This window comes from Aethalodelphis obliquidens, unplaced genomic scaffold (assembly GCF_003676395.1).
Source record: "Aethalodelphis obliquidens isolate GAN/ISIS:26980383/991018 unplaced genomic scaffold, ASM367639v1 scaffold14, whole genome shotgun sequence".
NCBI classification, from domain to species: domain Eukaryota; kingdom Metazoa; phylum Chordata; class Mammalia; order Artiodactyla; family Delphinidae; genus Aethalodelphis; species Aethalodelphis obliquidens.
In genome coordinates this window covers 38,945,520-38,969,117 of record NW_020837958.1, presented here as the reverse complement: position 1 = coordinate 38,969,117, position 23,598 = coordinate 38,945,520, and the positions used below count along the sequence as shown (strand labels likewise).

Here is a 23,598-nt window from a genome sequence, read left to right as displayed (position 1 = left end):
TGGGATCTTCATTGTGGCATGTGGGCTCTTTAGTTGAGGCATGCAGGATCTTTTAGTTGCGGCATGTGGGATCTAGTTCTCTGACCAGGCCGAACCTGTACCCCCTGCACTGGGAACATGGAGTCCTAATCAGTGGACCACCAGGGAAGCCCCAGGAAGACCTGGATTCTAATCCTGGTTGTAGGATGGACAGGCTGATGCTTGTTAACTCTGTTTTTAATCAATTTAGAAGAAGCATAATTTAGCTATATAGATAGCTTTCTGGAAATTGTTATCCTTGTGGGGGCTTTTGTTTAATAAGCTCCTGAGCAACTCAGGCTGTCTACTGATGAGAGATCAAGCACAGAAATGATCTTTGGAATGATACCAGCACTGCCAGGAAAAATCTTCTAACAGTACTATTTAATTTTAGTTTTCTTCTTTTTCTGTAATAACTTGAGGCCATGGCGCCTGGGTTTTAAGAGAGGGTGTCAAAAGTCGGAACTTAGAATGAAAGATGGCAGGGAGAGCATTCCTGACCTTCTCTGAAAGCCAAAGAGAAGTAGCTGGGAAGGGAAAGTGACCAAGAGAGGGCAGAAACAGAGGGATTAAATCATAGTATTAGAAAACAGCTCAAGACAATTTTCTGGTAAGAACTTTATTTCTGGACTCAGCAACTAATCAGAACACTACCAAGCATGTCCTAAATGGCAGGAAGATGGAAGACAATGGAGTGAGTTTTGCAGAGTTGGTACCCGTTACTGGTGAGCAGAGAAAAACATTTCAATGCACAGTGATGTAGCTCATAGCTAAGCTAGAAGTGATATATATGTACCATTTTAAGATTTGCTCACCATGTGTCATGCCTGATGGTTTGACAAACTAAAAGTGAGAATCTTCTTGTGTACTATTTCTCCCAACAGTTTGTTTCATTCCAAGTAAGGCCCCTAATCTCTCTGGAGTTACGATTTCCAGAGCTACAAAAAACATGTACTATCCTGTCACTGGCTCAAACTGGCTGGCCTGAGTTTTTCTAGATGATGTAGATATCAGCAGTGGTCATTTGTATTCAGAACATTAGCTGACTAATGCCAGTACCATCTATGTGATTAATGTTGTTAACATTTTCTGACTAATGTTGGGGCCAGCCTTTTCTCTGTGTTATTTAGATTTAAGCAGAAAAGCCTGATAATCTCTACATTAGCCAGCTCTGGACTTTAATAATAAAAACAACAACAACAACTACAAAACTACTCTAATGTTTATATCGTATTTACTATGTGCTAGGCAGTGTTCTGAGTGCTTTACAAATATTAACTCTTATTTCTTACAAAAACCTTATGAAGTTTAAATATTACGTTTGTCTCCATTTACAGATGAGGAAGATGAAGCAGAAAGAGAGTGATTAAGTGAAATAATGTAATGCAATTTTGTCACTAACTATCCAGGGTTAGTGCAGACTTCATAAGAAAAGGGCACAATACCTAACAAGAATACTGTCACTTCAGACACCAAACTAGCCATAAACTCTGGGTGTTCCTAGACCACCTGTGCTCTGACCAACTGGCTACAAAATTAGGGGTTCCCACAATCCCCTCAGGTTTAATAATTTACTAAATAACTCTTAGGATTCAGGGAAGTGCTATGCTTATGACTACAATTTCATTATAAAGGATAAAAATTAGGACCAGCAAAAAGAAGACACTCATATGGAAAAGTCTTGTAGGGTCCTGAATGTGGACCTTCTGTGTCCTCTCCCCATGGAATCAGGACATATTGCCCTCCTGGCACATCAGTCATCAATGCAACTGTGAAGTTCAACCAAGCCTCATTGTCCAGAGTTTTCATTGGGGTTTCCTATAACTTAGGCATGATTGATTGACCACATGATTGAACTCAATCACCAGCCTTCTATTCCTCCCCAAAGGCTGGGCTGATATCACCTGGCTCAAAGCCCCAGTTCTCTAGTCACATGGTTGATCTTTCTGGTGACCAGCCCCCATCCAGAGTCATCTCATTAGCATGAACTCAAGTGTGACCCAAGGGCCTACCATGAATAACAAAGATACTCCTATAATCAGGGAAATTGACCTAAAGATAAAAACCAGCCAAATTCTTTATTATACAAAATTAAGTCATTAAGTAAGGAAGAGCTGAACTAGTAGAGCTGAGGAAGAGTTGAGAACAAGGGCAACTCCAGGGATCCCAGCATCAGGGACTACGGGATTGGCCTCTTCTAATTAGTAACTCTCATATGTCTCGGCTACATTCATTCTTCATCTCTGTCTTTGCTCAAGAGTCAGATACAGTGGAGGGAGAATCAGATTGGCATAGTTTGGATCACAGACTTATATAGGGTAGTAATAGTGAGAGAAGAGAGTATGTGTGTGTGGCAATAGTTGGAGGGTGCTGCAAATTCCAATCTCTCTAAGATCCTTGAGGTAGGGAGAGTAGCAGTACTACTGCTACTTTTTTTTTTTTGCGGTACATGTGCCTCTCACTATTGTGGCCTCTTGCGGAGCACAGGCTCCGGATGGCTCATGGGCCTAGTCGCTCCGCGGCATGTGGGATCTTCCCAGACCGGGGCATGAACCCGTGTCCTCTGCATCGGCAGGCGGATTCTCAACCACTGCGCCACCAGGGAAGCCCAGAGTAGCAGTTCTTTAACAGAAGAGATGCCAGGTGAATTTTGTAGAATCTTTGAGCAGTAGAATTGTTGTTTGTATGTTTGAGCCAATGGAAACAGTAACTATGCCCTTTGTAGTGAAGGGTGGTGGGAGGCATTGACCTAAGAGGATTCCCTTCTAAAGCATGGCTTCCATTCTTCTAAACAAAGTGCAGTGTTACTGTTTCTTCTCCCTTTTCGTGGACATGAGGTTTAAAAAGATGTTGTCTGCCAAACAAAGCATATTTCTTAATTTTTTTACCCATTTTTATGGATCAAAGGCACCTTAACCATCAATTTTGATTCTAACTAAAGAGTATGATTCCAGCTAAAAGCAAAATAACCTGGTATTCTAGTGTCACTCTGAACTTTGTCTTGAGAAGATGTTTTTGTTTTTTTTTAAAAATAAATTTATTTATTTATTTTTGGCTGCATTGGGTCTTTGTTGCTGCACGCTACTCTTCGTTGCGGTGTGCAGGCTTCTCATTGCAGTGGCTTCTCTTGTTGCGGGACATGGGCTCTAGACGCATGGGCTCAGTACTTGTGGCACACAGGCTTAGTTGCTCTGCAGCATGTGGGATCTTCCTAGACCAGGGATCGAACCCGTGTCCCCTGCATTGGCAGGCAGGTTCTTAACCACTGCACCACCAGGGAAGTCCCGAGAAGATGTTTGTTTTCTACTAGGCTTTTGGAAATAAGAAAATAAGCTGACAGATCTCCTATTCAGTCTGTTCGTTTGTAGGACAGGATTTTTTATTGGAGCAGTAGAGCAGTACTGGAGAACCAGGAGGGTTTTAGGGAGAAAACTCAGCAGAACTGGCCTCTCTGTTGACATAACACAGGGAGCCAGGTGGCATTGGACTTTTGTATAAACCATTTCAAAAGTCAGATCAATATAAAAGAGTTGGCATCCCCTTTTTGCTTTTATATAAACCTGACGAGAGATCTATTTGTTCTGTTCTTTTAGCTATTTAAAAATTACTTTGCTAAGTGAATCTTCAAGTCATTTAGTTAAATTCCTCAACCATAGTTGTTTGTTGCTATATTTTTTGGGGAAAAGGTACAACTGGCTTTTTCTTTCTCTTACATTCTTTCAGGTATAAATATAAAATTACCATGATGTGTTAAATCATTACATCTACGCTGGTTGTTTTTTGTTATCTGAAGAAAATGAACTTATCACAGTCATTTTCTATTTATATTACATAGCTATTTGAGGGTAAAATGTCTTACTTGTATCCACATTTAATAAAGGAAACTGAGCATCTCTTACCTATTTCTGTTCCCAAGTCCTGAGGATTCTACCTCTTTAATATATTTTATGTGCATCTCCTATGATACTGTTTTAGCTCAACTTCCTCTTTTGAAAGAGATTTATTGAGTTGTAATTGACAGTAAAATAAGGTATAAATATTTAAAATGTACAATTTTCAAAGTTCTGACACATGTATACAACTGTGAAACCATCACCACAATCAAGATAGTGAATATAGTCATCACCCCTACAATTTTTCTCACAGCCTTTTGTGATCTCTCCCCTCCTACCTCTCAGACAACTACTGATCTTTCAGCTGCTATAGGCGTGTTTGCATTTTATAGAATTTTATATACATGGAATCATATAATATACACTTAAAAAATTGACTTCTTTCACTTAGCATAATTATTTTGAGATTTAGTCATATTGTTGCATATATAAATATTTTATTTATTTTTATTGCTGAGTAGTAGTCCATTGTCTAAATATACCACAGTTTGTTTATCCATCACCTGCTGATAGACATTTGAGTTATTTCCAGTTTTTGGTTTTTACAAATGAAGCTTCTATGAACATTCATGTACAAGTCTTTCTATGGGCACATATTTTCTTTTCTCTTAGGTAAATATCTAGTAATGGAATGGCTAGATCACATGGTAGGTATATATTTTTAAAAAACTGTTGGACCGTCTTCAAAGTAGTTGTATCATTTTACATTCCCAGCAGCAGTGTATGACTTTCAGTGCTTGCACATCCTTACCAGCACTTGGTATGGTCAGTCTTTTAAATTTTAGCTATTCTAATAGTGTAGTGTTATAACGTAGTAGTTTTATTTTGCATTTAGCTGATGGCTAATGATGTTGGGCATCTTTTCATGTGCTTTAACTGCCATTCATATATCTTTTTTGGTGGATTATCTGTCCAAATCTTATGTCTTTTTAAAAATTGGGTTGTTTGTTTTCTTATTGTTGAGTTTTTAGAGTCCTGTATATGTTCTGGATATAAATCCTTTATGAGATGTATGCTTTGCAAAGATTTTCTCTCAGTCTATGGCTTATCATCCTCTTTACAGTGTCTTCTAAAGAACAGAAAGTTTTAATTTTTCTGAAGTCCAGTTTATCAATTTGTTCTTTTATGGATCGTGCTTTTGGTATCACGTATAAGGAATCTTTGCCTAACCCAAGCTTACACAAACATTTTCTCCTACCTTTCCTTCTAGAAGTTTTATAGTTTTAGGTTTTACATTTAGGCCTATGATCTGTTTTGTATTAATTTTTGTATATGGTGTTAAGTATGGATTTTAGTTCTTTTTTGTGCTTGTGGATGTCCCAATTGTTCTAGAATCATTTGTTGAAAACTCTATCCTTTCTCCACTGCATTGCCTTGCACCTTTTGTCAAAAATCAGTTGTCCATATAAACATGGGTTTATTTATGAACTCTCTATTCTGATCTACTGATCTATTTGTCTGTCTTTATGTCAATGCCATGCTATTTTGATTACAATAGCCTTATAGTAATTCTTTCAGTCAGACAGTATTAGCCCTCCAACTTTGTTTTTCCTTTTCAAAGTTGTTTTGGCTGTTTGTCCTTGAACCAGCTTGTCAATTTCTACAAAAAACCCTACTGGGATTTTGACTGAGATTGCATCAGATCTATAGATTAGTTTGAGAGAGCTGACATCTTAACAATATTTAGTTTTCTGACCTATGGGCAAAGTATATCTCTCCATTTTTTCAGGAGATAACACTTTCAGCAATGTTTTGTAGTTTTCAGGATACAGGTCTTTCATATATTTTGTCATATTTGTTTCTAAGCATTTCATAGGTTTTGTTCCTATTGTAAATAGTATTTTTTAAATTGTGGTAAAATATACATAACATACATTTTACTATTAAATGGTATTAAAAATTTAATTCCTGATTGTTTCTTTATATAGAAATATAATTGATTTTATATATTGATCTTGTATTCTGCAACATTGCTAAACTCACTTATCAGTAGGATACCATCAGATTTTCAAATTAGACAATCATGTCTGCTGGTAAAGAAAGTTTAACTTTTTCTTTTCCAACCTGGATGCCTTTAAAAAATATTTTTCTTATTTGATTGCCTTAGTTAGTATCACCAGTACAGTGTTGAAGAGAAGCGGTAAGAGCAGACATCTTCGTCTTGTTTCTGATATTAAAGGGAAAGCATTCAGTCTTTCGCCATTAAATATAACATTCGCTGTGGGTTTTTTTGTTTGTTTGTCTGTTTGTTTTTGTAAAAGACCTTTGTTACATCAAGGAAGCTACCTTCTATTCCTAGTTTTCTGAGAGCTTTGATCAGAAACGCATGTTGGATTTTATCAAATGAGTTTTCTGTGTCTTTTGAGATGATTGCCTGGTTTTTCTATTTTTGCTTGCTAATGTGATAAATTATACTGACTGATTTTTCCATGTTAAACTAACTGCATTCTTGGGATAAACCCCACTTGGTCATCTTCTTAATGTATAGTTGGATTTTACTTTTTAAAAATTTTATTTTAATTTTTCTATTAAAATGTTTAAATGGAAGTATTGTTGATTTACAGTATTATATTAGTTTCAGGTGTACAGCATGGTGATTTAGTGTTTTTTACAGATTGTACTCCATTAAAAGTTATTACAAGGTAATGGCCATGGTTCCCTGAGCTATACAATATATCCTTGTTGCTTATCTATTTTATACATAGTAGTTTGTATCTCTTAATCCCACATCCCTAATTTTCCCCTTCCTCCCCTTCCCTCTTCCATTTGGTAACCACTAGTTTGTTTTCTGTATTTCCTATTTGCTAAAACTTTGTTTCAAACTTGTGCACCTTTGTTAGTGAAGGATATTGGTTTGTCATTTTCTTTTCTTGAAATATCTTTGTTTTTGGTATCAGGATAACGCTGGCCTCATAGAATGCGTTGGGAAGTATTCCTCTTCAATTTTTTCAGAAGACTTCATACAGAATTGTTATATTTTTCCTTGAATATTTGGGAGAATTCACCAGTAAAGCTGTTTGAGCCTGGTGTTTTCCTTTGTGGGACGGGTTTTTTTTTTTCCTACAGTATCAATTTCTTTAATAGGTATAGGTTATTTACTTCTTCTCTAGTGAGCTTTTGTAGTTTGTGTCTTCAAGGAATTTGTCCATTACACTAAGTTGTCAAATTTACTGGCACACATTTGCTCATAACATTCCCTTATTATTCTTATAATATGCCTTAAATCTGTAATGATGTATCATTCCTGATGTTGGTAATTTGTGTCTTCTCTCTTTTTTTTACTGATCTTGTTAGATTTTATTAATTTTATTGATCTTCTCAAAGAATCAGTATTTGGTTTCAAGGATTTTCTCTATTGTTGTTTATTTCATTGACTTTTACTTTGAACTTTATTTCTTCTGATTACTTAGGGTTTAATTTGCTCTTTTTTTCTAGTTCGTTAAGGTGGAAGCTAAGGATATTGATTCAAGACCTTTCTTTTTTTTCTAATATAGGCGTTCAGTGCTATACATTTCCTCTAGGTCCTGCTTTAGCAGCATTTCACAAATTCTAGTGTGTTGTAGTTTTTTGCTTTTTTCCAACTGATTTATTCATAGCATAGACAGAGTGAAAATATCTAAAATGAAAACGCAACTGATGGTAAATGCTTATTTTCACCTTTTTGGGGGGCCTGATATAGTCTTTAATAACTTAGCATCCCTTAATGTGTTCCAACTTGAGGGATTATTTTTGCCCTAGAAATGCATACCTCTGAAATCTGTCTTATATCTTAGTATTGGCTCTTCACTATCTTAGATGATGTGTTTTGTTTTTATTTTCATTCAGCTTAAAATACTTTGTTTCCTTTTTGATATCTTCTTTGATTCATGAATTATTGAGAAGCAAGTTATTTAGTTTCCAAATATTGGGGATTTTTTTAGAGATTTTTCTGTTATTGATTTGCATTTCAAATCCATTGTGGTCTGAGGACATACTTTATATTTAATATTTTTAAAATATTTTAAGACTTCTTTTTTTTTTTTTTTTTGCGGTGCGCGGGCCTCTCACTGTTGGGGCCTCTCCCGTTGCGGAGCACAGGCTCCGGACGCGCAGGTTTAGCCGCCATGGCTCACGGGCCCAGCCGCTCCGCGGCATGTGGGATCCTCTAGGACCGGGGCATGAACCCGTGTCTCCCGCATCGGCAGGCGGACTTTCAACCACTGCGCCACCAGGGAAGCCCCTAAGACTTCTTAAAAAATGTACCTGAACATGATCTATCTTGGTAAATGTTCCATGTGCCCTTGGCATTTGTTGGGTAGAGTGTTCTGTAAAATTCAGTCTGGCCATGTTGGTTTATGGTTTTTCAAGTCTACTGTATCTTTGCTGATTTTCTGCCTACTTGTTCTATCAATTAATGAGAGAGGAGTATTTTAATTTCCAACTATAATTGTGGATTTACCTGTTTCTTGCAATTAATTCTGTGAGTCTTTGCTTCATTTTGAAAGTCTGTTAAGTAGGTGCATACAGATCTAGGATTATTATGTCTTCTTGATGAACTGACCTCTTTATTATTATGAAATGACCTTCTTTATCCCTGGTAATATACTTTGCCTTGAAATCTACTTTGATATTAATATAGCTTTCTTTTGAGAATTGTTAGTTTGGTGTATCTTTTTCCATCTATTTTTAACCTATTTGTGCTTTTCTATTTAAAGTGCATTTCTTATAGACAGCATATGGTTGAGCCCGATTTTTTTTTTTTGCAATAAGACAGTCTCTGCCTTTTCATTGGGGTGTTTAAACCATTTACATTGAATATGTTTATTAATATGGTTAGATCTGAGTCCATCATCTTGCTGTTCATTTCCTGTTTTTCCCATCTGTTCTTCGTTCACTCTTCCTTATTTTCTACCCTCTTTTGGATTAATGAGTATTTTTTATAATTCCAGTTTATCTTCTTTGTTGGCTTAACTTTTTGCTTTGTTATTTTAGTGGTTGTTTTAGGAGGTAAAATACATATCTTTAACTTATCACAGTCTATTTTCAAGAGAGAATAGTACCTCTTGCCACATATAGTATAAGAACCTCCCAACAGTGTATTTCCATTTCTGCCCTCTCAACCTTAGTTTCACTCTCTGCACAGTGGCCTGGAAATTTTCTCACAGCCATAAGCTGGGGCAGTTGTATGATTTGCCTCATTTGTTTACCAGCTCTCAAGATCACTGTCCATTGTAGGCTGATGTCCAGTGTCTTGAAAACCATGTTTCATATGTTTTGTCTTTTTTTTTTTTTTTGGTTGTTTCATGAGGCAGGGTGAATTCCATCCCTGTTACTTCATCTTGGCCTGAAGCAGAAGTCTTAGTTTAATCATCTTTTGCTTTGCTTGAATGTTTTCATACTATTCTTCTTGGCCCAGTCTAACTCTACTGCAGTTTGTACTTTAGTTGGTTCCAGAGAGATCTTTCTAAAACAAATATCTGACTAAGTCTCTGCTTTTCAGTGGCTCCCCATTTCTTTTTTAAATAATGAAACAAACATGCTAAGACACCAAATTTCTGTGTGGAGTAAATATTACTAAATGGAACCTGGAGAAATAAAGGTATTGCTAAAAATTTTACAAGTAAATTCCTGCATAATCATATATAGTAACCATATATTATTTTGAAAAGATAAATATTGATTTTTCTATTGGTCAGGTAACAATTTGTATAGAACTAGATTTTAATTTAAATCACAACTGCTGTCTCATTTGGAACTCAATAAAATATTGAAAGCTCAGTAGTTGTTGACAAAATTAATTATTACAGGGCTTCCCTGGTGGCGCAGTGGTCAAGAATCCGCCTGCCAGTGCAGGGGACACGGGTTCGAGCCCTGGTCCGGGAAGATCCCACATGCCGCAGAGCAACTAAGCCCGTGAGCCACAACTACTGAGCCTGTGCTCTAGAGCCTGTCAGCCACAACTGCTGAGCCTGTGTTCCACAACTGCCGAGCCCGTGTGCTGCAACTGCTGAAGCCTACGTGCCTGGAGCCCGTGATCCATGACAAGAGAAGCCATCGCAATAAGAAGCCCACACAATGAAGAGTAGTCACTGCAATGAAGAGTAGCCCCTGCTCACCACAACTAGAGAAAGCCCACTCGCAGCAACGAAGACCCAATGCAGCCAAAAATAAAATAAATAAATTTATTAAAAAAGGTTAATTGTTACAGAAAATGCCACTGATTTTTTCATGTTTATCTATGAGATGTTAGTCAGATGCATTGACATTAACCCACTTGTAATCTCAAAATGAATTACCTCAATTAGGAAAAAAAGATCAATATGTACATATATGTAAAAATCTGGTTGTCTTCTCTTATATTCTGAGAATTTCTTAATATTTTCATGCTGTCATTCCTTACTCACCTCTGTAGTATTGGCCTCAGTAGGTACTGTTTCTCTCTTCCAATTTGTGCCAACATGCCTGCAAAAAACAAACAAACAAAATTAACTGAGTACCTTCTACATACCAGGCATTGTGCCAGATTAACATACCAGGCTCAGGCTCGTTTCTGTGCTCCACTTATTTTCATATTTTCTATCACTGTTTATCACACATCCTTCTCTGTACCTGCACTGATTTATCTGCAGTTATTACGATATGCCATTCTCTTTCATCCTTTTATGCTTTCTCATATAGTGTTCCCTCTGTCTTCCTTTGTTGATCTGGTTAAATCCTACTTGATAATTAAGACTCAATTTCAGTATACCCTTTTTAGGAAATCTTCCCTGAAAACCACAGGCTAGGTTAGGTGCCTTCTGTGTTCCCACAGCCTCTTACATTTATCTCATCACAGCACTTAGCACACTAATTGCAACTATCTGTTCCCCTCCCTTTTTATTTCCCCACCAGACTGCTTGAGGGCATTATCTTATATGATTCCATATCTTAACACATAGCCCAGGACCTGGCCCAGAGCAGGGATGTGGAAGACAGGAGTTTGTCCTTGGGTCTGCCATTGTGTGATGTTATATGAGTTGTTTGGCTCATTCAACATTCCAAACTCTAGGTTCCCTTACTACTCTGCAGCCATGATGCCAGTCTTTCTCTAATCTGGTCTCTGCTAGCCATGTAGCTTCTTTATAGGTGGTGTTCACTAGTGTGTCCTTTTGGGCTCTGAAGACTTGGTTTCTGCCAGGCAGCCTAGTGGGCCTATCACATGAGGCCTAAGTGAAAGGGCCAAATTCTTTTTGCAGTGATGGTTTAGGGCTTGGTATTGATACCATGTTAGAAAACTAACATAGTATCTGCCTTACTCTAGGCTCAGATGACAAACTGCTAGTGAGAGCCAGAGGGAAACCACTCAGAGAAAAACCACAGGTCTAGGCTGCAAACTATCTTTAGGGAGGGCCGCTTTGGTAAGATTCTGTAGGTGTCTTGGAATGCTCTCTCTCCACAGTAGTCAGATAAGAAGCTAGGCTTTGTGATGCATTTTCTGACTCTCTCTGGCAATCAGTCACTCCTTTCTCTGTGCCCTCACATCACCCCATACATCCCTCTTACCTAGCACTTATCACACTGTATTATACTCATTTAATTTCCTATATGTCTCCTTCTCTAGAAAAGAGCCCTGGATGATGGAGATCATCCAGATTGATCTCTGTAACCAGCCAAGGATCTACTAGAGTAGAAGCCAGTGAAAGCTTAGTGAATGAAGGAGTGAATGAATGGTGATAATAATGGATAGTATTTGTTTAGCACTTACTGTATGCTAGGAACTTCTCATATCTTCATTACACTCTTATGATGTGAGAACTCTGATTCTCACCATTAGGTGACAGAATGAGGCACAGAAAGGTTAGGTAACTTGTCCATGATCTTACATCTAGTAAGTAGCAAATCTTGAATTCAATCCAAGTCACTCGGTTCCAAAGTCCAAATTCTTAACCATTGTGCTATATCTGACTGGCTGACCAAAATACTGACCAAAGGCTGACCAAGTGACCAACTAACTGACTAACAGCTGTGTGAAAGAGAGGCAAAGAAGGTACTGGTAACTTTTCTGCCAGACATAGTGAGTTTGAAACTACAAAAGTGAGGGCTTTATTTGGAGGCACCACCAGTCCATTAGGGGAAAGACATACGGATTCAGGAGCCCATTTCTTACTGCTTATTCTTTCTCTGACAAGAAAAAGGATTGGCCAAGGCCAAGGATCTGTTCTGGCATACCCCTGGAGGTATCACTATAGCTCATGTGCTAGGAGTAGTACTTACTGTTCCATCTGCCTGGAATGCCCTTCCCCCAAGTATGCACATGGCTCATGACTTCATTTTATTTTCTCCTCAAATGTCATCTTGTCAAAGAGGCCTTCCTTGATCTGGTCTGATATAGCACTACTCTTTATCCTCTTACCCTGCTTTATTTTTCTTCTTGTATTTATCACTACCCAACATACAATTATTTGTTACAGTGTTTTAGTTTGTCTCTCTCCACCAGAATATAAACACTAGGAACCTGTGACTCTTTTGTGCACTGTTATATTCCTAGCTTCTAGAGCAGTGCCTGGCAAGTAGTAGGTACTCAATAAAAATTTCCCCCCAATGAATAAATGAATTTGGAGTTTTGGACCGACTGCTTTCAAGGCCTTTTATCATTTGGCCTCAGCAGTGCCTCACCCTCCTTGTCCCTATATATAACCCTTGGACTCCAGGCAGACGGGAGTCAGAGTTCTCTGAACAGGCCCCACACTTTATAGTTCTGTGTCTTTGCTCATGATTTTAAAATGGGCTCCAAAGAGTTTCAATAAGTGAAGAGGTAGAGCTGGGTTTTAAGGGTTAGTTGGTGTTTATCAGGCCAGGAAGAGGGAAGAGAGCTTTTCCAGAAACAGCAAAGACCTAGAAGTTTGAGAGCAATGTTCAAGGATAAATAAGTAAATAGTGCAAGATACTGATTCTAGAAGAAGACTGAGAAGCTAAAAGCTATAACAGAGGCAGCATGTAGGGTAAAGCTGTGAAGTTTGGGTCAATGGTTTCCAACTGTACAAGACAATCAATTGGGGTGCCCCAAGAGAATATAATAGCTTGTATTTATATTGCATTTATTTTTATCTCATTTAATTTTTATGTATGTTTTACAGTATACCTAATGTTAGTACATATATCTAATTTATAAACAGATATTCTTATATTGGCAATGTGTGCTCAAATTTTTTTTACATGTAGATTATGTCATTAGAAAGGTTGGAGGCTACATAGTCAGTCACCTTGTGCATTTCTTTTATAAAGGACTATTTGTTGTGGAAAACTCCAGAGGTTGGCATTCTCCGATTCTGTGTAGTACCGTTTGTCATTTTGCCCAGAGATGTAGTCTTTGATGTCTCTAGGAGCAAAATGGACAGGCTTAGGGGGATGAGAGAATCATGACCTTAGAAAACTCTCTTTTGCTTGCATGTCCTCCTGGGGTTTGGTCGTGTGAGTCACTTGGAGTCTCTATCTGTACTAAGCTCCCCTGGTCAAATTCTGTCTCCTTTTACTGTCAGCCACAGCTCTCTGTACTTGCTGTTACCTTCTTCCTCACTTTGGCTCAGGGATTCTTCCCATTTTCTCTTTTGGAATGAGAAAGCAGAACAAGATTTTTAACTTTTAGATACTTGAACCTTAGGAACAAGGGGCCCTAATATCTCACCTTGACTGTTGAGTGAGATCTTCATGCTGGGACACAGGGTTGCTGTCTGACAAGGATGCAGCTCGTCCTGGCTTACTTTGTTCAGACTGCAGTGACTCTGAGTGGGCAACACCATACTGCCAAGCCTTACCTAGGTAGGGCATCTGCCAGGTAACAGAATAATATGTGGAGCACAAAACCCAAAAAACAAGTGCCTTGAGGTTTGTCCTGACATGCTGAAGTCATCATCCTTTTCTGCAAAGCTTAGTTCTGTAGGGACTGACTATGTTCAGAGTCCATCCTTATTGGAGTGTAGTGGTCTCCTTACAGACCCTCTGCCTCACTTAGTGTAGTGTTTAGAGCAGTAGTTCTCAGTAGGGGGCAGTTTTGTTCCCCAGAGAACGTTTGGCAGTATCTGGAGATACTTTTGATTCTTATGACTGGCAGCATGCTACTGGCATCTGGTGGGTAGGTGCCAGGGCTATTGTTAAACATCCTACAATGCATAGGACAGCCCCCAACAGCAAAGAATTAACCTGTCCAAAAGGTCAGTGCTGCAGAGACTGAGAAACCCCGGTCTAGAGTGACTTCTGTCTCCACTGCAGTGTAGGGCACAAGTGGAGGAGTTCCTGCATGCCAAGCGTTTATGCTCAGGCTTGTATCAGGTCGTCTTCCCCGTAGACAGAAGACCCTTGTGGCACCGCTGGCCTCAAGCGTTTCAAGCAACAATACGTGACGTGGCCTTTCTACTCCATACGCCATGCTGGGTGAGGCCAAGCTCCCTTGACAGTAGGGGCAGGAATGTGTTCTCTGCACTTTGCAGGCTAGCACTTGTCTGTCTGCCTCACATCTTGTGCCACTCTGCTAGGCCTTCATTACCTAACACTCTGGACCGTAGCAAGTGATCACGTTTATAGTGTATGTGGAGATATATTCATTTTCAGGAATAAAAGGCCAGTCTATTCTACTTTCCTCAACACTTCTTTAACCCCAGTTCTGTCATCCCTCCTTTCCTAAGCCCTAGGATTTGAGCATATCTCTTGGAAATTAATCTTTCTCTTCCCTCCAATGTATTCTAGTCTGGAAATTAGATATTCAACCAGGCAATGACTAAGCACTCACCACCTAAGCCTCCGGGATCTTGTCTTCTAGGATGCAATCAATCTGAGTGCACTAGACCTGCCTCATTTCCTCTCCTGGAACCTTTCCTGTGCCTCTGCAAATGGTCTAATCTACCTTCAAAGTCTCTTGGCTTCAGAACTTTCCTCCTGAGCTCCAGCAGCTTCTTGGGGACATGGAGAGATTAGAGCATTTTTGTCTTCTATTGTTTCATTCGGAATGTTTCTCTGAGTGTCTGCTTTGTACCGTGTGCTGGGCTCCCCTATGGGAGGTAGAAGGATGAAGGGTCAGAGCCCAGCCTTCCAACTTCTCTAGTTTATATGCGAGTGACAGAAACAACCTAAGATCTGAGGTGTGCCTACCAGAGGAATGCTGATTTTTGGACAAGCATTTCAGAAGTTAACCTCCACCTGAGCTGTATATTTGTCTAGGAGGATTGTGGCTGCTGTCTGGAGGCCCACATCCAGAACATTTCTGGAACTCCTCATTTAGGGTAGTTATTCTTCCAGTAAATTCTTATTGATGCCACTGTATAAGAGGCACTATTTTAGCGACAAAGGGGTGAGCAAAAATGAATAGGATGTGGTCCCTGCCTTCAATGTCTCCTGACTATTAAGGAGAAATTAGAAAGCATTCTGATGAAGGACAGTTTTGGGGAAAGATATGTATCTTAAGAGAGGAGGGTGATAAATTTCACCATTTCATTCTGCTTCAAAACTTTTTTGGCTTCTTGCTGCTCACAGCGGTAGTTTTCAACTTGAGAAATGTACAGATTCCTTTTAAGGGAAATCATTTATCTTGGGCCTGCAAAGCTGGCTTTATTTAATGGTATTTAAATATGTAGAAACATAAAATGAGGTTTAAGTTGCTATATAAAATTTGTGTACAAATATGAACAAAAACACACTGATACATTAAATAAAAGCAAATTTCAAATCCAATAAAATGACATGTTTTTGCTGAAACCCAGTTGCTCCCACCCAAGGCTCTTTAAGTTCAGCATAGCTGTATTACTGGGTGCTATATGGTGACTCAGTCCTCCCACCATTTTTCTCTACTCAAGCTCCTATGAAACTTTGATTTATATAATACATCATGATGTCATTTGACTTTTACTTGGCTTGAACATATTCCTTGCATGTTAAGTCCTCTTCTGTTCTTTTATTATTGATTCTTGATAAAGTATGGAAATAAATTTGTTATATATGTGGCTAAATACCACAGAAATATTAAAATTATTTTACAAGGATTATTTTTATGGTTGTCCATTTAAAAAAATCACAGTCTTATAGTATTGAGGAAATGATTAGGTACAGTGATCCGTGTATGGTAATGACATGATTTACCATGTTGTGAATGATCACTCAGTAATTGTTTCAGTTAGAATTGGCTCCTGCTGTGACAGAAAATCTTTTTAATCTGATATAAGCAAAATGGGAAAATACTTTTTGCACAAAACTGAAAAATGTATGAATAGGGCTGTCTACAGGTGTGGTCTCATTCAGGGCTTAAGTGATGTCATCTGGATCCGTCACTCGGCTCAGATTTGCCTTAGTATGAAGCTTTCCAGCAGTGTCAGGGAGGATATACATATGTGTGTATGTGTGTGTGTCCATATATATATATATACACATATATATATATCCTTTATATATATTATTTATATAAATTTTAAAATGTTATATACGTATTATATTTATGACATAATGGCTAGGGCAAGGGCTATTGACGCCAGACTGCTTGAGTCCAAAATTGGCTTTACCAATTCCTGGCTGGATAACTTTGGGAAAGTTACATAACCTTTTTGTGTGTCAGTTTCTTCATCTGTAAAATAGGGATGAAGTGGAACATATCCTTCACATGGTAGTTGCAAAGATTAGTGAGCTAATATCTGTGAAGTGCTTAGCACAGTACCTGTTATATAGTAAGTGCTATGTAAATGATGGCTTCTATTAATATCATTTGTTATTATTATATTGCAATAATATATAATATAATACTATATATAATGTAGTATATTATATAATAATTAAGGATTATTTTATCCCAGATACTTGAATAGTGGAAGAACAAGTCCATCCCCTATAGGTCAGACAAAAAGTACTGTATGTATTCCTTTCATACTTGGGATTTTATGGGAGAGAGATCTGTTAAACACGTAGACATGTGCTGAATGTTAAGGTCGTGGAGACTGTGACAGTAAGAACAAGCAGTGCTTGCGTTCTGGAGTCATGGCTTTGCTTATCTCTTCCCGCAGTATACAACTGGACCGTGGATGAGGTGGTGCAGTGGCTGATCACATATGTGGAGCTGCCTCAGTATGAGGAGACCTTCCGGAAGCTGCAGCTCAGTGGCCATGCCATGCCGAGGTCAGGAAGGGACTGGGTTCTCTCACTGGGGGTGCAGGGAATGGGCTGGGGTCGGCTTGCCCTCACGTTGCTCTCACCTGTTAACTGAAGTTTCACCCCTTTCAGGGCAGGATCTGTAGACTTCTCACATTTACTGTGCACTTGCTAGAAAGCATATGGACACTCCACATCTATTCTCTTACTTAATAGTTCTGTCAATCCTGGGACTAGTACTATAGCTACCATTTATTGAGTGCTTAGTGTATGCCAGGCACTCTACTCAACACTTTATGTACAGTATCTCATTTAATTCTGACATCAATCCTGTAAGGTAGGTATTATTGTATCTAGATGATGAACCTGGCCTAGTAACTTTTCCAAGGTCACATGGCTAGTTAGAGGCAAAACTGCGATTTGAACCTAGATCTGGGTAGACTTCAAAGCCTGTGTTTTTTCTCTTTTTCTTTTGCTGTCCCCCAAGCAGTTGCCTCTTTCATTGCCCAGGGGACTCGGGGCTCTTTTAACCTTCCCGGAACTATCCATCTGCAGTTTATCTGCTCTAAAGAACCGGTGCAGAGGTGGGGGCTGACTACCATTGGCCCCAGTCTCCTCTCTGGAATGACTCTTCCGACAGCTGCTATGCCCTAGCTCTGCCTCCCTTTCAGGCACAATGTACTAGGACTTGGGGTGGGTGTGGGGAGGGGATGGAATACTGCTTGGACTTCTTGTTATGTCAAACTAGCGCCATATGTCATTCAGTCATTAATCCATTCACTTATTCATTCACCCAGTATTTACTGGGTACCTGCTCTGGGCCAAGCACTTGTGCTGGGTGCTGGGGATAAAGATGACAACAACCTGCCCTTGCCCTCAAAGGGCTTACTGTCTGGTAAGTGCTGATTATGTATAATCTGTCATCTTATTATGTAGGTGCATCTGGTTATGAGCTTCAGCAAAGGGGAAAGGGGAAGGGGAAGCTGTTGGAATGCCCACACATCGCAGCCTCCAGCCACAGGGCTACCGGGCGCTGCTGTCCAGGCCTAGCTGAGCTGGCTGGTCCCTCCTCTGCTGCCTGCAGCCTCTTATTCACAGCTTCTCCCTACTCTGAGAGAGTAATAATCTTAATGTCTGTACATCCCTTTATAGGGTACTTTCCTACCTATTATTTCAGTTGATTCTCACAATTCTGGGAGGAAGGAATTATTATCCCAACTTTCGGGCAAGCAAACTGAACTTCAGATATTTTATGATTTTTCAGAGCTGGTAAGTGGCAGAGCTGGGATTTGAACTCAGGTCTGCCTGGTTCTAAGTGCCCTGCTTTTTTCACTGCACCTTCCTCTTGCCCCATGTAGTTTGAAAATAGGCTTCCTGGAAATACTCAGTTTAGTTCTATTTAACAAAACTTTACCAAGCACTTACCATGTGCCATGCTCTCTCCTGGGTCCTGAGGACAAAGAAATGCATTAGACCTCACATTTGCCTTGAGGAACTCCACGTTTAGTGGAAAAGACAGACAATTAAACAGATGATTGACCATGAAGCTCCAGGATTTAGGTTTCTTTCCCATGGAAATAACAGTATTGCCCTGTGGATCCCTGGCCTATTCCATCTTGAAGAACGGCTATGGCTTGGATTAAAACTGTAAAACATAGGGTAAGAAGTTAGTTCTCAGGCAGTGCGCTCACTTGGCCATTCTGTGACTAGGATTAGATCCAAGACCAGACCCAGCCAGGCTGGGCATAGGGGTAGAGATAAACAAGCTGTGGTACCTTAGTGACAGCAGGAAGCATGGAGCATTCAGAGAGTAGGGTGTGGGGTAGAGTGTGGGCGCTTCTAGGCCCATCCCTAGGCAGCGTGGTATAATGGGACGGATCTAGCAGATTTGCGTTGTATCCTGCCTTTGCCACTTACTTGCTGCGTGACTTTGGGAAGTTACTTACCTCTAAGTCTCATTTTTCTTATCTGTAAAATGGAGCTAATAATAGAACTGGGTTCTTAAAGTGTGAGGACCAAGTGAGGTATTGTATCTAAAGTGTCAGAACAATATGAGATATACACAGCTGCTTATTAAATGTTAGCTCATCTCTCATTTCTTAGAAGTTCTAATGCAATGCTTGTTGCATTGCATTATAAGAAGACTAATGCAATGCTTGTTGTCAGCAGATTTATATTTAATGACAATGTGTTAGGATTAGGATAATTCAGAGGTCCCTAGAATCGCTGGGTCACGTGGCATAACATTTTGACCTGGGCTGGACAGGTGAATGTGTTTGCAAATGGTGGGAGTATGGGGACAGGTATATAGTGGATAATCCCTGGAAGGAGAAGTACAACAGAAAATTTACAGTTGGGTGTGGGAATGGTTACAGATGGATAATCCTTTGAGAGTAGGATATTCAGGAGATGGTGGACATGGGGAGAAGGGTGAACAAATTCTTGGTGAATGTTATGTGTCCTGTTCACTGCTTGTTGAGATCCACTGGTACAGACTCTGTGTACTAGAGTGCAGAGGGGAGCAATCGCCAGGAGCTAGAAGTCATGGAAGTGTTCCTGGGCGAGGTGGGTAGTCCTACCAGGATCCTTCCTGCTTTGCCGGCAGAGAACTGAGCCCCTACTCTTTGTCCCAACAGGCTCGCTGTAACCAACACCACCATGACAGGGACTGTGCTAAAGATGACAGACCGGAGCCATCGGCAGAAGCTGCAGCTGAAGGCCCTGGACACAGTGCTCTTTGGGCCTCCTCTCTGTGAGTCCTGTGGCAAGAAGGGCTGCTGATGTGCCATGGACCCGAAGGCAGTTGGAGTGGCTGGGTTGAGGTCCTGGGTCTGCCCTAAAGGGATAAAATGAATGTTCTAGAGAGGTACACAATGCTGCTGAGATCCAGGGGAGGGATAAAGAAGGCATCCTATAGAAGAGGTGGCGTGTGACCTCTGCCTTTAAAGATGGATAGGGTTTTATTCCATGGAGGTGGCAGGAGAGGGCATTCTAGGTGGAGGAAACAACCTGAGCAGGGATACAAACGCTAAAATATGAATGGCATGCTCAGGTATAAAAAGTAACCCAAAAGGGGCCGAGTGCCATTTAGCTGTTCCTGCTCTCAGCTGTGGATATGCAGAGGGTATGAACTGATTGCTGGACATTTTGTGTCCTTGGACAGACAAACGGGATTAAGCAGGCTTTCACTGAATCAATAGAGACACACTCAGACCAAGGAAGTTTGGTCTCTTCAACCCAGGGTTAGTTGAGGGTATTAGGTGCTTCAACTCCTGAAGATCTGCGAGGTGGGAAGGGCCAACCTTGCCAACCTTTTTTTATTCTAAGTGAACTCAGCACAGAAGTAGCAAGATTTCTTAGAAAATTAGTCTTGACCAAACAGTCTCTTAGGGCCTACTCCCTGCCCTTTGGGAGCTGTTGGCATCAATTGAGGATGCCAGCAGCAGAATGCTATAGAACCAAGAACCAGTCCAGAGAAGCAGCTGGCAGGCAGGGTCATGGGCAGTATAACATTTCCCTGTCCGTGCATTTGGCTTGACAAGTGCCCAAGCTGATGTCTCAATAGAGGTGGATGGGTCTGTACTTTCCGTGGTTTAAAAAAATTTTAATAGACTTTATTTATTTAGTTAGTTAGTTATTTGGCCATGCGGCTTGTGGGATCTTAGTTCCCCAACCAGGGATCGAGCCCAGGCCCACAGCAGTGAAAGCCCGAGTCCTAACCACTGGACCACGAGGGAATTCCCTATATTCATTTTTTTAATTTAAAAAAATTAAAAAAATTTTTTTTTAGCCACACTGCACAGTATCCTAGTTCCCCGACCAGGGATTGAACCCGTGCCCCATGCAGTGGAAGTGCAGAGTCTTAACCACTAGACCACCAGGGAAGTCCCTAGACTTTATTTTTTAGAGTAGCTTTAGGTTTACATCAGAATTGAGTGGAAGCTACAGAGATTTTCCATATACCTCCTGCCCGCATGCATGCACAGCCTCCCCCATTATCAGCATCCTCACCACAGTGGTACACTGTGATGTCACAGTGGTAACAACTGCTGAACTTGCACTGACACAGCATTATCACCCAGAGTCTGTAGTTTACATTAAGCTTCACTCTTGGTGTTGTGCAGTCTGTGGATTTCGACAAATGTATAATGATGTGTATCCATCTGTGTGGTGTCATACAGAATGGTTTCACTGCCCTAAAGATCCTCTGTGCTCCACCTATTTACCCTGCCCTCCTCCTCAACCCCTGGCAATCACTGATTTTTTACTTCTCCATAGTTTTGCCTTTTCCAGAAGGTCTATATCTTTTGAAAACGTGAAACAGAGCAACATGGGAGAAGACCATTTCCATCTCCTTTGTTGCCCTGTTTTTGGTCCTAGGACACATTTTTTCTTGTGATTCATTTATAAGTTTTGAATAAATGACACAGCGAAGGCACTACTCTTTATATGAGACCCACCCTGCATACTGAGCAATGGCCTTTCATTCATCCACTAACATTTATTGAGCACCTACTGTGTATCACTATGCATGACAGGGTCCCTACTCTCAAGAAGTTCCCTCTGAGTGGAGATTGGCATGTCAACAAATTGAATAAATGGTCAACAAATACGGTGGTATAACTGTCGTGTAAGTCATTCCATAGTTCAGGCGGGAGCACAAAGTAGGGAGGAGTTTTCAATTGCAGACCAAGAAGCTTTATGGAGAGGATCACTCTTGAGCTGACTCTTGAAAAATGGGAAGTGGCTTTATTAAACTCTCTCCATTAACAGCCTATTCCCCTCTCTTTGTATACACCAGCAAGAACACTTCTGCCAGAAGAATCAAACCCAGCAGTGAAAGCTAAGCTATATTTGCAGAGGCTGTCCTCTGTCACACCTTAGTTAGGGGAGGTCTCCGCCAGCCTGAAAGTCTTCCTTAGTCTTCTGAGACATATTAACAGACTGTTACATGTTCTGATTCAAAATAGGATTTACCATATCTGAAAGGGTGCATTAGAAACTGCAGGTTAAAGTCAGCAAGGATTGTATATGGAAAAATCAGCTAGGGCTGGAGAGCATAGGAACCAGAATCCTGAGTACATACATGGTACTGAGTCCCAGAGGTCAGAGCCAGCAAGAGGAGCCTTGGTGAAGCAGGTTAGACTGATACCAGGACAGGAGTATCTTCTCCTAGACTCATTTCATATAGCCTATAGGTTGCATATGACCTAATCTAAGGGAGGTCAGAGGTCAGCAGAAAACTATTTCTGAGATTGGCAGAGCAGGGGTACTAGAGCTAAGAAGATACTTCACACCCACTAGGATAGCTACAATAAAAGCGAAAACAAAAAACAGAAAGTAAGTGTTGGCAGGGGTGTGGAGAAATCAGAACCCTTGTACATTTCTAGTGATAATGTAAAAAGGTTCAGCTACTGTAGAAAATAGTGTTCCTCAAAAAATTAAACATAGTTATCATATAACTCAGCGATTCCATGCCTAGGAATGTACCCAAAGAACTGAAAACAGTACTGAAACAAGTATATATACATAGCAGCATTATTCACAATAGCTGAAAAGTGGAAGCAACCCATATATCCATCCATGGATGAATGGATAAATAGTTGTGGTATATAAATACAATGAAATATTACTCAGCCATGAAAAAGAATGAAGTTCTGATACATGCTACAACATGGATGAACCTGGAAAAAAGTGGCCTAAAAAAGTGAAAGAAGTGACAGAACTGAGGGAGTGAAAGAAGCCAGACATAAAAAAGGACACATATTGTATGATTCCATTTATATGAAATATTCAGAATAGATAAATCCATAGGGACCAAATGCAGATTGGTGGCTGGCAGGGGCCGGAGGGAGTGGGAAATGGGAAGCGACTGGTAATGGGTATGGGATTTGTTTTTGAGGTAATGATAAGGTTCTAACATTAATTGTGCTGATGGTTACACAGCCTTGTGAATACGCTAAAAGCACTGAATTGTACAATTTAAAAGAGTGAACTTTAGGGTATGTGGATTATATCTCCATCATCATCATCATCATCATCATTATACACAAATTGATTTTTTATAACTCCTGGACTTCCATTTAGAGAACTTCTTGTAAAGTTTAGGAAAGCACCTTGGTCTCTTCAGAATTGCCACTCACTGTGTGACCCGGTGTAGGTCACTTTTCTCAGTATGTGTTTGCTGATTTGGATCATGAAACAGCTGAACTAAAGGATCCTTATAATTCCTTTCAGCTGTACATTCCATGATTTTGGGCAAGAACCCTTTGGTTGATAAGGGTTCTGTGTAAAAGACAGGAGGAGGTCTGTTCTTTCCTCCTGTATCCTGTATCCTGTACTTTTAGGATTTCTGTATTTGGCCCTTGCCTTATCAAGTGACCTTTGGCAATTTAGTTCTCCTGCCTAGATTTAGCTTCCCTCATCTGTAAAATGGGCTTGGTCGTTAAGGCTCTTACTGGCTCTCTCATTCAAGGACTCAGGTAGAGTTGGTGTACTCCTGGGAGCTAAGATTTTGGAATCCAGCAGCTGTCCTGATGGCAGAGATTGTTTTTATACTTTCCTGCTGATGCTTCTTAAAGAAAAATTTTGAAAATTGCCAGCT

General features: G+C 40.0%; 1 protein-coding gene across 7 annotated transcripts in view; it reads left to right on the top strand.

Annotated features, from left to right (window-relative positions):
* Window positions 1–23,598, top strand: part of STIM1 (stromal interaction molecule 1) — a 195,776-nt gene that overhangs the window by 144,032 nt on the left and 28,146 nt on the right. For all 7 annotated transcript variants that reach the window (XM_027115569.1, XM_027115571.1, XM_027115573.1 and 4 more), the window contains 2 exons: window positions 16,910–17,021; window positions 19,631–19,746. In XM_027115569.1, coding sequence (XP_026971370.1) covers window positions 16,910–17,021; window positions 19,631–19,746 — 228 coding nt within the window. The remainder of the gene's footprint in view (window positions 1–16,909; window positions 17,022–19,630; window positions 19,747–23,598) is intronic.